The sequence below is a fragment of the Mesoplodon densirostris genome, chromosome 1 (genome assembly GCF_025265405.1).
Source record: "Mesoplodon densirostris isolate mMesDen1 chromosome 1, mMesDen1 primary haplotype, whole genome shotgun sequence".
NCBI lineage: Eukaryota > Metazoa > Chordata > Mammalia > Artiodactyla > Ziphiidae > Mesoplodon > Mesoplodon densirostris.
This window is the reverse complement of record NC_082661.1, coordinates 235,590,277-235,606,452: the sequence shown is the minus strand read 5'-3', so window position 1 is coordinate 235,606,452 and position 16,176 is coordinate 235,590,277. Positions and strand designations below refer to the sequence as shown.

At 39.1% G+C, this 16,176-nt stretch overlaps 1 protein-coding gene across 7 annotated transcripts in view; it reads right to left on the bottom strand.

The window, feature by feature from the left end:
- Positions 1-1,958: 1,958 nt before the first annotated feature.
- The window catches only part of ARFIP1 (ADP ribosylation factor interacting protein 1), a 127,573-nt gene continuing 113,355 nt past the window's right edge, over positions 1,959-16,176 (bottom strand). For all 7 annotated transcript variants that reach the window (XM_060116444.1, XM_060116491.1, XM_060116466.1 and 4 more), the window contains one exon: positions 1,959-3,831. In XM_060116444.1, coding sequence (XP_059972427.1) covers positions 3,676-3,831 — 156 coding nt within the window. In that variant the 3' untranslated portion in view covers positions 1,959-3,675. The remainder of the gene's footprint in view (positions 3,832-16,176) is intronic.

The window sequence follows — 16,176 nt, the reverse complement described above, 5'->3', positions numbered from 1 at the left end:
GTATTTCAGAATACTTTAAGTTAAAGATCAGTGGATCGTAAATACTTTGAAATATATCTAATATGAATCCATCTGGGGGTTGATTATTTTTTTCAACTGAGAAGACATTTATCCACATAGTGCTTTAGTAGAAGAAATGATACTTTTGACACATTGATTTAATTATGCAGTTGAAACTGGAAGGATTTAAAGGGGAATTCATATATTTAGTTGCAAATACTCACCTGGCATTACATTTGGAGTTGGGAGTTGGCTAGGTCAGTTTAATGTTTTGGGGCCTTGTGAAAAAAAGGGCCTTAAACAGATAATCTGTAAGGAAACTTCTAGCTTCAACTCTATGGGATACACTTCAGTAACATCATCAGTGTGCTCTGAATATGGAAAAGATGCTGCTTAAAGTCTAGATTTCAGCTAAATTACTTATATAAGCCCACGTCCCTCCTGGGCTCTAAGATTTTGGCAACTTTGGGATTATTAAATTAATTTAAAAAGGAGGTCATCAGACTGAGGTGGCTTTAATGCCTTAGTAGCCTATGTAAGCAAACCGATACTTCAGCCACAAATGCCTCAAACTTAAGAAATCAAAACCAAAGGACAACTAATCACAAACAGCCAACTAGGCTTTCCCAGATAATCAACCCTTAAGCTACAGTCAATCAAATGCTTTCCTTCCTTTGCACCCACCTCTTCTCTATAAAAGTCTCTCCCAACCCCAGCTCCTGCTGGTGGAGGGCTAACCACTTCCAGTTCGGTGCTGCCTGATTCAAATCGATTTTAAATATAAACTCAAAATTTTTAATATGCCTCAGTTTATCTTTTAACAGGATGAAGAGTTCAATTTCACAGGCTTGCTCTTCAGTGCATTTTTTTTCTTGAAAAATTTCTATTTTAATGAGAGAAAAGTTAGCCATTTCTACCTATCCTCTGCCCCACACCCCACAACTCCCCAAATCCTGATGGTTCAGCCTTTATCTTCTTGACGGTTTTCCCCTATCCACTTAAAACATTTATAAAATGATGTTCTGCTGACTATATGCATGGTGTCCTTTTATGTATACTGGCTTTAAAAATATGCTAAACAGGCACATGTATATAAATTGGCAAAATCTTTCTTGAAAGCCAACTGGCAATGCATAGTAAAGTCCTAAAAATGTGTATATACTTTGAGGGCTCATTTTCACTTTTGGAATCTAACCTAATGGAATAACCTGATAAGAGTGCACCTTAAAGGATATTCAAACTAGAGCTTACAATAGAAATAACTGGTAACTAAAGTATCTAATTTCAGGGGGATTTAGGGGGTCCCATGCAGTACTTATTGATTTGGGAAGTTATTTATTTTATCCTCCATTTTTGAGGTTATCTTCAAATTCTTTTCTACAAGGAATATGAGTTACTTTCCTAACAAAGTAAATATACCACTGGCTAATATGTTAATTTACTTATTTCTTTTGCACATGTACCCACTACTCAAAATCACTGATAATTTTAGTTTATTCTGAAAAATCATCAATCCATGAAACAATTGAGTTCCTTAGCTACAACTGTTATTGAAGTGTGTAAGAGTGGACATGTTCTGCTGCTCCCAAGAGATTCCAATTGAGCGAAAAGAGTAACTTATTGAAATAAAACAATTTTAAGTGACAGAAGCACCAGTTTTTGTCACTGTTTTTTTGCGGTACGCGGGCCTCTCACTGTTGTGGCCTCTCCCGTTGCGGAGCACAGGCTCCAGACGCACAGGCTCAGAGGCCATGGCTCACGGTCCCAGCCGCTCCGCGGCATGTGGGATCTTCCCGGACCGGGGCACGAACCCGTGTCCCCTGCATCAGCAGGTGGACTCTCAACCACTGCGCCATCAGGGAAGCCCTTTGTCACTGTTTTTAAAGACAAATCACATGTCCTCATTTTTCCAAATAGTTGCTTCTTATTTTAAATTATGAAGAGTCAGAGGAATGAGGTACTGAAGCAAACACTTTTAATAAGAATACAAAATTCACACCAGAGGCACATTCTGGGGAATGTAAATGAACTATCACAAGTAGTAATTCTGCTGGAAGAATAAAATAAGGCTCTCTCAGAGTACAAATATACAGGAGGGAATGATTTAAAATAGGTTTATGATTTATAGTCACATTACATTGTGTTAAGCACTGAAAACAGGCATATTAATTAAAAAGCCAGCTAAATGGCATTTGAACATATATAACAAATCTTACAGTCCACAAAGTTTATGTATAACAGTAATTTTAAGTACTTCACTTCAACACAAAAGAAATGAACAGGAGAAGAGATACCTCTCAAAATATTAATTTATGTCTATGTCAAAAATCAAGAGAACTTATATTTTAAAAGGATTACATTACTGATAACACCACACAGCAGACAGGCCGACCACGTAACACAAAACCAAAGGCACTGAGCAACTGAAACAGCACTGGCCCTTCCAGCCCCCTTCTTCTGGCTACCACCACACGGACCCACGTCACCTTTCCTTTAATCAAATGAAAAGAAGTCCTCTGTCTTCCCATTCTGCAAAAGGAATGAAGAAAAACCAAACAGCAAATTCTAGAGTTGACTTCTCCATAAACCTTAAATGTGGCTTAACAAACACAAAGAAACTCAACATTTATACACAGTGCTCCTTTGCAAGGAAGTAACAGACACATCAAACATTATTTGAAAGGGGCTTCTTTATGGATTTATGTACATTGGTTGAATGAGAATTACTGTATCTGAGAAGGCACATATCTGTGATTTAAGGCTTAACCGGTATTGTTACACATAGAAGTCAATGAAAGCTGTCTAGGAATTCACTTCTGTCAAAGTGGAACTTACCCGAAAACTAGCTTTCCAAGCACAGAGTTCTACTCTATAAACCACGGAGAATTTCTATTCCCAAGTCTACCTGTCAAAAAAATTCTCTTCAGCAGGTTTCATTATGAATCAAAGAAATGGCTAACATAAAGGCTCCATGACTTTGGGTGACGCAAATTCGTAAGTTCAAAAGCCTCACAGAAATGACAGTGTGATGCCTGCGTCTTTAAGAAAAAGTCTCAAACAAAATCATAATGGTACAGATTCATTTCTAAAAAGGCATCTGCCACAGCTCCACAAGCCAATCAGTCATTCACTAAAGCTGCCACCTCTCTGTGGATGCTGCAGGAACACCATATAATTTTACTCTGCAAAATAGCTTCTTTTTTCTTTAAGACAATACATGAAAACGAATCTCTTAAAGATATTTAATATCTTCATATATAAAATATCTGATGTTGATACAAATCATGTAAACCTCCCTTCGGAAAAGGTACAACTGGTCCTCATTTGCAGGACCCAAAACCTTGAATTTTTATCTTGTCAGTGCAAATCTATATTAAGTGTTTTCAAACTACAGAAATAGCCATCAACCCTCACAATACAAAAGGATTTCTCAAAAAGGAAAATTATTGTGTTTAGATTATAGAAATTATGTTTACATTAAAACCACCCACCTTCCCATAAAATTTAACAGTTCAATTGTTAAAAGTATGAAAAAAGGGAAAAATTAAAGCTGTTTGTGCAAGAATCACTACAATCGTTGTCACCCTTTCCCTCTTCCCCCAACTCTGCTTAACTCTTATTAGGTTTGTTTAGAAATATAACAATGTGACTTTCTCTTTTTTTCCAGGTGCGATTTTACTGTTCTTCAAGCCAAGACGGGGTGTCCACTCCAGGATTTTTCAATTTGATATGGAACTGTTTAAGTGTCTGTTCAAGCTGCTTCTGATTCCCAGCAAAGTAAGCGGCAATGGCATTGTGGAAAAGGACCAGCTGATTGTGTAACACTTTAACCTGTGAACAGGGCAGAGTCACAAGACCGAGCATTAACACCAATGACAATGAAATATAAGGTGACTTATTACATGTCGTAATGAAAGAGCATATCTCTCCTCCAGAAAAGCTGTTTTTTTTTTTTTTTTTTTTTTTTTTCTTTTTTGCGGTATGCGGGCCTCTCACTGTTGTGGCCTCTCCCGCTGCGGAGCACAGGCTCCGGATGCGCAGGCCCAGCGGCCATGGCTCACGGGCCCAGCCGCTCCGCGGCATATGGGATCCTCCCAGGCCGGGGCACGAACCCGTATCCCCTGCATCGGCAGGCGGACTCTCAACCACTGCGCCACCAGGGAGGCCCCAGAAAAGCTGTTTTGACAAAGTATTTCTCACACACCGATTGTACATTGCTTTGTAAAGTCACTGAACCTTCGATGAAGGTTCTTAACTTCCCTGAAGGGAACAGATCAGTTTAAGATGCTAAATATGTACTCTCTTAACCATTTTCAAACATTATTGAGCTTACTTTAATTAAACAAATCATTAGATCCCCCTTCAAACTAAGTATATTCAAAATCAAAGTTTGAAGAGGCAAAATTGTACATAAATAATTACTATATGATACATGCTCTATACCAAGTATGGACATCATTAAGGCCACACTTTACGTAAAACTGAGTAGGCTGGATACTTTTAAATACCGCACTTCTCTGCGAAGATTGAAGAAGGATGGCCAAGAGTTGCCCAGAAAGCCAATTAAAGTTCATAGGCCTCTCAGTTACTTTCAATTGCTTATTACTTCTAATGATATCAAGAGTTTATTGATTAATTGATTGATTGATTGATTGATTGCGGTACATGGGCCTCTCACTGTTGTGGCCTCTCCCGTTGCGGAGCACAGGCTCCGGACACACAGGCTCCGCGGCCATGGCTCGCGGGCTCAGCCGCTCCGCGGCATGTGGGATCTTCCGGGATCGGGGCACGAACCTGTGTCCCCTGCATCGGCAGGCGGACTCTCAACCACTGCGCCACCAGGGAAGCCCAAGAGTATGTTTTAATCAGGTAACACTATCTCTATGACTCTTTTAAAGAAATCAGCAAAGCATCAAAAAGAGTTTATGAATGAAGTGTTTCCTGAGGTCTTATTTATAACTGCAAATTGTTCAACAGTAAAGTATAAAATACACTCTAATTTACCCATCCAATGCAATATTCATTAAAACTGAGCTTTTATCATTTTTAATAATGTAAAACCATCTGATACATGATGCTAAGTGAAAAACTAGGATTATAACATGTACGATGTGACACCTGTATTCACTGCTAACACACGCACAGTCTCTCTAGCCACTTCTTCGTCCATGTACCTCTATAAAGGAAATCACACTAATATATTTATAGTAGATATCTCTGATTTGTAAAGCCTTTATTTTAAAAATTAAAATGTTATAAAAATGGCATATGCGCAAGATTATAAAGTAAAATCTCCTGATCCACGCTGCATTTATTCTCTCCTCCTCGCTTGAGAGAAGCACTGTTAACATTTTATTGTGTATCCTTTGAGAAATTTTCTAGGCTTATATACAATATTTAAAAACATAAACGGATTGCACCATGCACACTTTCAGTAACAGATGTTTACTTAAAGTATCTTAGATAACTTTTCATTCCATTCATTTGTTCATTCAACAGACCTTAAGTACCTTCTAAGTGCCAGGCACTGTTCTAGGAGATACAGAAAGAAATTCCTTCCCTCACGAGCTTACAATCTTGGGGTGGAAAAAGGAGGAGGTAGGCAGGAAACCAAATAAGTACTGACCCCAGGGAATGAGTATCTCAAGCCTTGCGAAGAAGCTGGGTTAACATTTAGGGCATCTGGAGCTGCTGATTGAACTAAAGCTGTTTAAAAAATAAAACGGATTTTTTTCCTCTTTCTCTGACAAAGATAAGAAAGTTTCTGGCAGGGAGATAGTTTAAAAGGGCCAGAGACTAAAAATGTCTGTACAAACTAAAAAAAATACCTTGAATTCACCTGGTCAGAAATTTAAGGCCTGCAACCTTCCTAAATGAAAACCTTTGGTACCAGGTACAAGGATGACCACAAAACCTGATGCATAACACTATGCACCAGGCACAGTACTAGGGACACGAGGATACAAGGCCAAGGCAGAGTGCAGTAAAAATGATGGTTCATATGATACATGGGTAGTAAAAATACATCTTGTTAACGTAAAAAAAATTAAAAAGGCACTTGTGGGGAGAAGAGGGTTTCTTCAAGAAAGGTTGAAAGAGAACATCGGGATGGGAGAACTCTAACTCCCCTGCCCTCTGGGGCTGAGATAAGGGGGGGGGGATATTTCAAAGGATGATGAACCTCCACCCAGGGGCAATTATTAAGGGAAGAGGATAATGATAGGAAAAGCAGGTTTCTAGAAGGCAATTAGGAGGTGAGCAAAGTATATTATTATAATGACTGTTACAATAATGGCCCCAACCACCCCTCTCAATCCACACTCTTGGGGAGGCTTCTCCAATGAAAATAAGCTTGGCCTGTAACTTGAGAAAATGAGGCCTGATAAGCAAGGGCTGGCGCTCTGGGACTGGTGTCGCCACGTTGTGAGGAAGCCCTGTGTAGCCTCCCTTTGGGATGAAAGCCCACGGGGACAGAGGCCCAGTCATTCCAGCTGCTCCCAGTGCCCAGCAGGCACTGTAGTTGAAAGTGAAACAGGAAGAATCCACCTATCCCATACCTAGGCAATGGTGGGAAATAATAAATCACTGGTGTAACCGGCCACAAAGTAGTGGGTGTTTCATTAGGCAGCAAAAGAGGTGCATCCCTGAAAAAGGTTAAAGGGACTTCCCTGGTGGCACAGTGGTTAAGACTCCGTGCTCCCAATGCAGGGGCCCGGGTTTGATCCCTGGTCAGGAAACTAGATCCCACATGCATGCCACAACTAAGAGTTCACATGCCACAACTAAGGAGCTGGTGAGCCGCAACTAAGGAGCACACATGCTGCAACTAAATAAATATATAAAAAAATAAATGTTTATTACATAAAATAAAATAAAATAAAATAAAAAAGGGACCTCCCTGGTGGCACAGGGGTTAAGAATCCGCCTGCCAATGCAGGGGACATGGGTTCGATCCCTGGTGTGGGAAGATACCACATGCCGCGGAGCAACTAAGCCTGTGCGCCACAACTACTGAGCCTGCGCTCTAGAGCCCGTGAGACACAACTACTGAAGCCCGCACACCTAGAGCCAGTGCTCCACAACAAGAGAAGCCACCACAGTGAGAAGCCCGCGCACCGCAACGAAGAGTAGCCCCGGCTTGCTGCAACTAGAGAAAGCCTGCGTGCAGCAATGAAGACCCAACGCAGCCAAAAATAAATAAATAAATAAATAAATTTATTTAAAAAAAAAAAAGGAAAAGGTTAAGAATGTGCTTTCCTAGGAATGAATGAGGGTCTAGAAAACAATGAAAAGGAGGAAAATCAGAGGGAGGGGGACAGGCCTAGAATGAAGAAAGGCTAAAACATGGCTGTGATACAGGAAAGAAATTAATTGAGAAAGCAGCTAGGGAACAGAGACTCAAACAAACAAGCGACGCAAAACTGCTATTAACCAGGCCCAAGACCTAAGTGCAGTTTAAGAGTACATACAGTAACTTTGAGAACTTTTACTTCCAATTTTCTGGGAAGAGGTGCATTAGGCATAGTTGATACTGGTCACAGCCTCCCCAAATTTTTATTTGTTATTCACCTAGGTCATTAGTAAAATATCCCCATTACTAGTACTGTTCTTTTATAGAAATTACCAGAAAGAGCTCTGGAATCAGGAGGCACGCGTGCCAGTCCCAGCTGTACCACTTCCCAGTTTTCTTTGTGACACCAGGCACGGGTTACTTCTAACTTCACTGGCCAAGGTCTTTATCCGTTTATCAGGGATGCCATTACCAAACTGCATTTGTAGTGCTGTTGTAAGGGTTAAATGAAATGAGATACTACCTAGCACAGTGTCTGACACAGGATAAGTACTCATTCGATTTCAGCGGAATTTAAGTTTACCTAGTTGATGGTTAAACCTTCAAACAACAGTGACTTTTTTTAGTAAACTAAAATTTCATTTATTTAGAACCCCCTGATTTGGAACTTATAAGAAGTAAGATTGTGATACTGTGATTTATAATGATAAGTAAATATTTGCTCTTCATCCCATTCCAGGCACAGAGCTCCTAAAACCCTTGTTAATTTCCTAAGTGATAAGAGCCTAGGAAGCATCTTCTGTTGTAATATTTGGTCTCTGGTTCTGTTCCTGAAATAGCCCCAGAGCTATTAAAGGTGAATAGAGTGTCTTCTGTTATTCACAACAAGCCCTTTTCAACGGCACCTGCCTTTATGTTAATGAGAAGATTTTTGGAAAGCCCCTAGATAACCACAGCTTGGGGCTGGTTGCCAGGGGAACTAAATTGTGATTAGAGAGTGGGAATTTTCACCCTCACCCCCACCAACCTCAGGACAACGATTTAATCAGCTGTGCCTATGCAATGAAGCCTCCGTAAAAATCCCTACAGTGGGGGGTTTGGACAGCTTCTGGGTTGGCTGACCCATCCACAAGCCAGGAGGGTGGTGCACCCCAAGCCCAATGCGGACAGAAGCTCTTGTGCTGAGGACCCTTCCAGACCTTGCCCTATGGACCTCTGCGTCTGTATCCTTTAATATTTTTTGTAATGAGCTGGTAATATAATAAGTAAACTGTTTCCTGAGCTCTGTGAGCTGCTCTAGGAAATGACTGAAGCTGAGAAGGGGGTTGTGGGAACCTTCGACTTAAAGCTGGTTGGTCAGAAGCCTTTCGAATGGTGTCTAAAGGTGGTGGTGAGGGGGGTCCACAGTGTCAGAAGTGAACCGAATTGTAGGACACCCAGCTAGTGTCCAGAAGATCAGAGACTTGGTCTGTGTGGGGGAAAAACCCCACACACATCTGATGTCAGAGAAGTGCTGTGAGTGAAACAAGAAACATAGAGTTTTTTCCTTTTCAAAGATAGAAGCTGATGTGAAGTCTACCTTCGCACAGTGAAAAAAAGGTGTGTGCTAAGCCAATAAATTTTGTTGACAAGAGTGCATGAACACGGTTTATCAACACTGCCTGCCTTGACAAGGCCTTCAATCCAAGGGCAGAGATGCTGCAGAAGGAATTCCTCTGCCTAATGGATCACCTCAGAAGAACCTTTAAGGGTCCCTTTACAACCCCATGATTCTGTGCTCCTAAAATGAACACATTTTTCAAGCAACAAGAAGGCACCTAATTTCTGCCAAATTATTCACTGGTTAGCACCATTCAAGTTAACAGTATTACACTAAAAATTTGTTCAACCATTCTTAATACAGACTTCCACTAATTCATATTGACTTCTTTCTCTATGTCTAGACAGAAAAGTTTTGCATTGCAATCACTTCTAAAACAAGCTTTAAAATGATAAACTGATTTGTGTTAAGTGTCTACTAAGAAAAGGTCAAATTATGCTAATTAAAGTTATAACCAGTGTTCACCTTACATGAATGGAGTTTGATTTCAGGACCAAATCTCTTTCCTGTAGTCACTAGAGTCAATGAAAATTACAGCTAGAAAAAAGAAGTAAAGTAAATTATTACAGGCTAGTTCGCATCTGATTCCTATTCACATAAAAATGTTTTCTAAAACTGACCTGTTCTCAGTAACCTCTGCCAGTGTGAATGAGTTTCAGGTCTCTTCTGGAGAACAGACTGTCAAAGACTGGTCAAAGGAGAGCTCTGAGGGCAGTGCGTTTTGACAGAAGGGTGGAAAAGTTTCCAGATGACCTTAGGTATGAAATAACTTCTTCAAGATAAAAAGTCATAGATTATGACGAAAAGATCGATAAATTCAATGACTCTGAATTTTAGAATTTCTATTCACTCAAAGATTGAAAAGACAAGTTACAAACTGGGGAGAGGGATCTGCATTACAGGGGCTGACGAAGGGTACACATCTAGAAAATGTGAAGACCTCCTATACACTGAGAACCCAATTAAAAAGAGCAAATAACATGAACGCCATTTTACAGCAGAGGAAACAGGAGTGGCCAATTAAATCTGAAAGGACTTCCAGTCTCACTAGAAAACAGGAAAATGCAAATTTAGACTGATGTGGGATGGTATTTTTTACCCTCTACATTAGAAAGACTTAATAAGAGCTCTTATACACTGCTGATCAGTGTATAAATTTGTAAAACTACTTTTGAAAAGTTTGGCATTAACTAGTAAAATGAAAGATGAATATATCCTATGGAACAGTAAATTAAGAAACAGATATAATGATATATATGTCTCTTTATATACATATATCGATATATCTATATCTGTATCTATTTCTCTTTCTCTCTCTATATATAAAGGCATTCCAGCCCCTAGAGTAATGCCCAACACCAGATCCATGGTAATATTTATTGAGTGAATGAATGTAAGTAACATTTTAGGTGTGGTATTTTTTTTCTCTGAATATATCTTTATATATAAACTAGATAACCAGCCTGCTCCCTACATAACCCCTATTCTGAGTTTTCTTTTTTTGAATTTATTTTTTTATACAGCAGGTTCTTATTAGCTATCCATTTTATACATATTAGTGTATACACATCAATCCCAATCTCCCAATTCATCCCACCACCACCATCCCCCTGCCACTATCCCCCCTTGGTGTCCATACATTTGTTCCCTACATCTGTGTCTCTATTTCTGCCCTGCAAACCAGTTCATCTGTACTATTTTTTTAGGTTCCACATATATGTGTTAATATACAATATTTGTTTTTCTCTTTCTGACTTACTTCACTCTGTATGACAGACTCTAGATCCATCCACGTCTCTACAAATGACCCAATCTCGTTCCTTTTTATGGCTGAGTAATATTCCATTGCATATATGTACCATATCTTCTTCATCCATTCATCTGTCGATGGGCATTTAGGTTGCTTCCATGACCTGGCTATTGTAAACAGTGCTGCAATGAACACTGTGGTACATGACTCTTTTTGAATTATGGTTTTCAGAGGGTATATGCCCAGTAGTGGCTGTATCAATTTACATTCCCACCAACAGTGCAAGAGGGTTCCCTTTTCTCCACACCCTCTCCAGCATTTGTTGTTTGTAGATTTTCTGATGATGCCCATTCTAACTGGTGTGAGGTTGATACCTCATTGTAGTTTTGATTTGCATTTCTCTAATAATTAGTAATGTTGAGCAGCTTTTCATGTGCTTCTTGGCCATCTGTATGTCTTCTTTGGAGAAATGTCTATTTAGGTCTGCTGCCCATTTTTGGATTGGGTTGTTTGCCTTTTAAATATTGAGCTGCATGAGCTGTTTATATATTTTGGAAATTAATCATTTGTCTGTTGATTCATTTGCAAATATTTTCTCCCATTCTGAGGGTTGTCGTTTTGTCTTGTTTGTAGTTTCCTTTGCTTTGCAAAATGTTTTAAGTTCCATTAGGTCCCATTTGTTTATTTTTGTTTTTACTTCCATTACTCTGGGAGGTGGATCAAAAAAGATCTTGCTGTGATTTATGTCAAAGAGTGTTCATCCTTTGTTTTCCTCTAAGAGTTTTACAGTGTCTGGCCTTACATTTAGGTCTTTAATGCATTTTGAGTTTATTTGTGTGTATGGTGTTAGGGAGTGTTCTAATTTCATTCTTTTACATGTAGCTGTCCAGTTTTCCCAGCACCACTTATTGAAGAGACTGTCTTTTCTCCATTGTTTATCCTTGCCTCCTTTGTCATAGATTAGTTGACCATAGGTGTGTGGGTTTCTCTCTGGGCTTTCTATCTGCTTCCATTGATCTGTATTTCTGTTTTTGTGCCAGTTCCATATTGTCTTGATTACTGTAGCTTTGTAGTATAGGCTGAAGTCAGGGAGTCTGATTCCTCCAGCTCTGTCTTTTTCCCTCAAGACTGCTTTGGCTATTCGGGGTCTTTTGTGGCTCCATACAAATTTTAAGATTTTTTGTTCTAGTTCTGTAAAAAATGCCATTGGTAATTTGATAGGGATTGCATTGAATCTGTAGATTGCTTTGGGTAGTATAGTCATTTTCACAATATTGATTCTTCCAATCCAAGAACATGGTATATCTCTCCATCTGTTTCTATCATCTTTAATTTCTTTCACTAGTGTCTTATAGTTTTCTACATGCAGGTATTTTGTCTCCCTAGGTAGGTTTATTCCTGGGTATTTTATTCTTTTTGTTGCAATGGTAAATGGGAGTACTTCCTTAATTTCTCTTTCAGATTTTTCATCATTAGTGATAGGAAGGCAAGAGATTTCTGTGCATATTAATTTGGTTTCCTGCAACTTTACCAAATTCATTGATTAGCTCTAGTGGTTTTCTGGTGGCATCTTTAGGATTCTCTATGTATAGTATCATGTCATCTGCAAACAGTGACAGTTTTACTACTTCTTTTCCAATTTGTATTCCTTTTATTTCTTTCTCTTCTCTGATTGCCATGGCTAGGACATCCAAAACTATGTTGAATAATAGTGGTGAGAGTGGACATCGTCGTCTTGTTCCTGACCTTAGAGGAAATGCTTTCAGTTTTTCACCATTGAGAATGATGTTTGCTCTGGGTTTGTCATATATGGCCTTTATTATGTTGAGGTAGGTTCCCTCTGTGCCCACTTTCTGGAGAGTTTTTATCATAAATGGGTGCTAAGTTTTGTCAACAGCTTTTTCTGCATCTTTTGAGATGATCATATGGTTTTTATTCTTCAATTTGTTAATATGGTGTATCACATTGATTGATTTGCATATATTGAAGAAGGCTTGCATCCCTGGGATAAATCCCACTTGATCATGGTGTATGATCCTTTTTTTTTTTTTTTAATTAGTTTCTGCTTTATAACAAAGCGAATCAGTCATACATATACATCTGTTCCCACATCCCCTCCCTCATGCATCTCCCTCCCTCTCACCCTCCCCATCCCTCCCCTCCAGGCAGTCACAAAGCACCGAGCTGATCTCCCTGCGCTCTGCGGCTGCTTCCCACTATCTATCTACCCTACGTTTGGTAGTGTATATATGTCCATGCCTCTCTTTCGCTTTGTCACAGCTTACCCTTCCCCCTCCCCATATCCTCAAGTCCATTCTCAAGTAGGTCTGTGTCTTTATTCCCGTTTTACCCCTAGGTTCTTCATGACATTTTTTTTTCTTATATTCCATATATATGTGTTAGTATACGGTATTTGTCTTTCTCTTTCTGACTTACTTCACTCTGTATGACAGACTCTAGGTCTATCCACCTCATTACAAATAGCTCAGTTTCGTTTCTTTTTATGGCTGAGTAATATTCCATTGTATATATGTGCCACATCTTCTTTATCCATTCATTGGATGATGGACACTTAGGTTGTTTCCAGCTCCGGGCTATTGTGAATAGAGCTGCAATGAACATTTTGGTACATGTCTCTTTTTGAATTATGGTTTTCTCAGGGTATATGCCTAGTAGTGGGATTGCTGGATCATATGGTAGTTCTATTTTTAGTTTTTTAAGGAACCTCCATACTGTTCTCCATAGTGGCTGTACCAATTCACATTCCCACCAGCAGTGCAAGAGTGTTCCCTTTTCTCCACACCCTCTCCAGCATTTATTGTTTCTAGATTTCTTGATGATGGCCATTCTGACTGGTGTGAGATGATATCTCATTGTAGTTTTGATTTGCATTTCTCTAATGATTAATGATGTTGAGCATTCTTTCATGTGTTTGTTGGCAGTCTGTATATCTTCTTTGGAGAAATGCCTATTTAAGTCTTCTGCCCATTTTTGGATTGGGTTGTTTGTTTTTTTGCTATTGAGCTGCATGAGCTGTTTATAAATTTTGGAGATTAATCCTTTGTCAGTTGCTTCATTTGCAAATATTTTCTCCCATTCTGAGGGTTGTCTTTTGGTCTTGTTTATGGTTTCCTTTGCTGTGCAAAAGCTTTGAAGTTTCATTAGGTCCCATGTGTTTATCTTTGTTTTTATTTCCCTTTCTCTAGGAGGTGGGTCCAAAAGGATCTTGCTGTGATTTATGTCATAGAGTGTTCTACCTATGTTTTCCTCTAAGAGTTTGATAGTTTCTGGCCTTACATTTAAGTCTTTAATCCATTTTGAGCTTATTTTTGTGTATGGTGTTAGGGAATGATCTAATCTCATACTTTTACATGTCCCTGTCCAGTTTTCCCAGCACCACTTATTGAAGAGGCTGTCCTTTCTCCACTGTACATTCCTGCCTCCTTTATCAAAGATAAGTTGGCCATATGTGCGTGGGTTTATCTCTGGGCTTTCTATCCTGATCCACTGATCCATCTTTCTGTTTTTATGCCAGTACCACACTGTCTTAATTACTGTAGCTTTGTAGTATAGTCTGAAGTCAGGGAGCCTGATTCCTCCAGCTCCTTTTTTCGTTCTCAAGATTGCTTTGGCTATTCGGGGTCTTTTGTTTTTCCAAACAAATTTTGAAATTTTTTGTTCTAGTTCTGTGAAAAATGCCAGTGGTAGTTTGATAGGGATTGCATTGAATCTGTAGATTGCTTTGGGTAGTAGAGTCATTTTCACAATATTGATTCTTCCAATCCAGGAGCATGGTATATCTCTCCATCTGTTTGTATCATCTTTAATTTCTTTCATCAGTGTCTTATAATTTTCTGCATACAGGTCTTTTGTCTCCTTAGGTAGGTTTATTCCTAGATATTTTATTCTTTTTGTTGCAATGGTAAATCGGAGTGTTTTCTTGATTTCATTTTCAGATTTTTCATCATTAGTGTACAGGAATGCCAGAGATTTCTCTACATTAATTTTGTAACCTGCTACTTTACCAAATTCATTGATTACCTCTAGTAGTTTTTCGGTAGCATCTTTAGGATTCTCTATGTATAGTATCATGTCATCTGCAAACAATGACAGCTTTACTTCTTCTTTTCCGATTTGGATTCCTTTTATTTCCTTTTCTTCTCTGATTGTTGTGGCTAAAACTTCCAAAACTAGGTTGAATAAGAGTGGTGAGAGTGGGCAGCCTTGTCTTGTTCCTGATCTTAGTGGAAATGGTTTCAGTTTCTCACCATTGAGGACAATGTTGGCTGTGGGTTTGTCATATATGGCCTTTATTATGTTGAGGAAAGATCCCTCTATGCCTACTTTCTGCAGGGTTTTTATCATAAATGGGTGTTGAATTTTGTCGAAAGCTTTCTCTGCATCTATTGAGATGATCATATGGTTTTTCTCCTTCAACTTGTTAATATGGTGTATCACATTGATTGATTTGCGTATATTGAAGAATCCTTGCATTCCTGGAATAAACCCCACTTGATCATGGTGTATGATCCTTTTAATGTGCTGTTGGATTCTGTTTGCTAGTATTTTGTTGAGGATTTTTGCATCTATGTTCATCAGAGATATTGGCCTGTAGTTTTCTTTCTTTGTGACATCCTTGCCTGGTTTTGGTATCAAGGTGATGGTGGCCTCGTAGAATGAGTTTGGGAGTGTTCCTTCCTCTGAAATTGTTTGGAAGAGTTTGAGCAGGATGGGTGTTAGCTCTTCTCTAAATGTTTGATAGAATTCGCCTGTGAAGCCATCTGGTCCTGGGCTTTTGTTTGTTGGAAGATTTTTAATCACAGTTTCAATTTCAGTGCTTGTGATTGGTCTATTCATATTTTCTATTTCTTCCTGATTCAGTCTTGGCAGGTTGTGCATTTCTAAGAATTTGTCCATTTCTTCCAGGTTGTCCATTTTACTGAATGAGATCCTTGCCGGGTAGAGTAATCTTGGTTGTAGGTTCTTCCCTTTCATCAGTTTAAATATATCATGCCACTCCCTTCTGGCTTGTAGAGTTTCTGCTGAGAAATCAGCTGTTAACCTTATGGGAGTTCCCTTGTATGTTTTTTGTCATTTTTCCCTTGTTGCTTTCAATAATTTTTCTTTGTCTTTAATTTTTGTCAGTTGGATTACTATGTGTCTTGGCGTGTTTCTCTTTGGATTTATCCTGCCTGGGACTCTCTGCACTTCCTGGATTTGGGGGCTATTTCCTTTCCTATGTTAGGGAAGTTTTCAACTTTAATCTTTTCAAATATTTTCCCAGGTCCTGTCTCTCTCTCTTCTTGGACCCCTATAATGTGAGTGTTGTTACATTTAATGTTGTCCCAGAGGTCTCTTAGGCTGTCTTCATTTCTGTTCATTCTTGTTGTTTATTCTCTTCTGCAGCTGTGAATTCCACCATTCTGTCTTCCAGGTCACTTATCCGTTCTTCTGCCTCATTTATTCTGCTACTGATTCCCTCTAGTTATTGTATTGCTCATCTCTGTTTGTTTGTTCTTTAATTTTTCTAGGTCT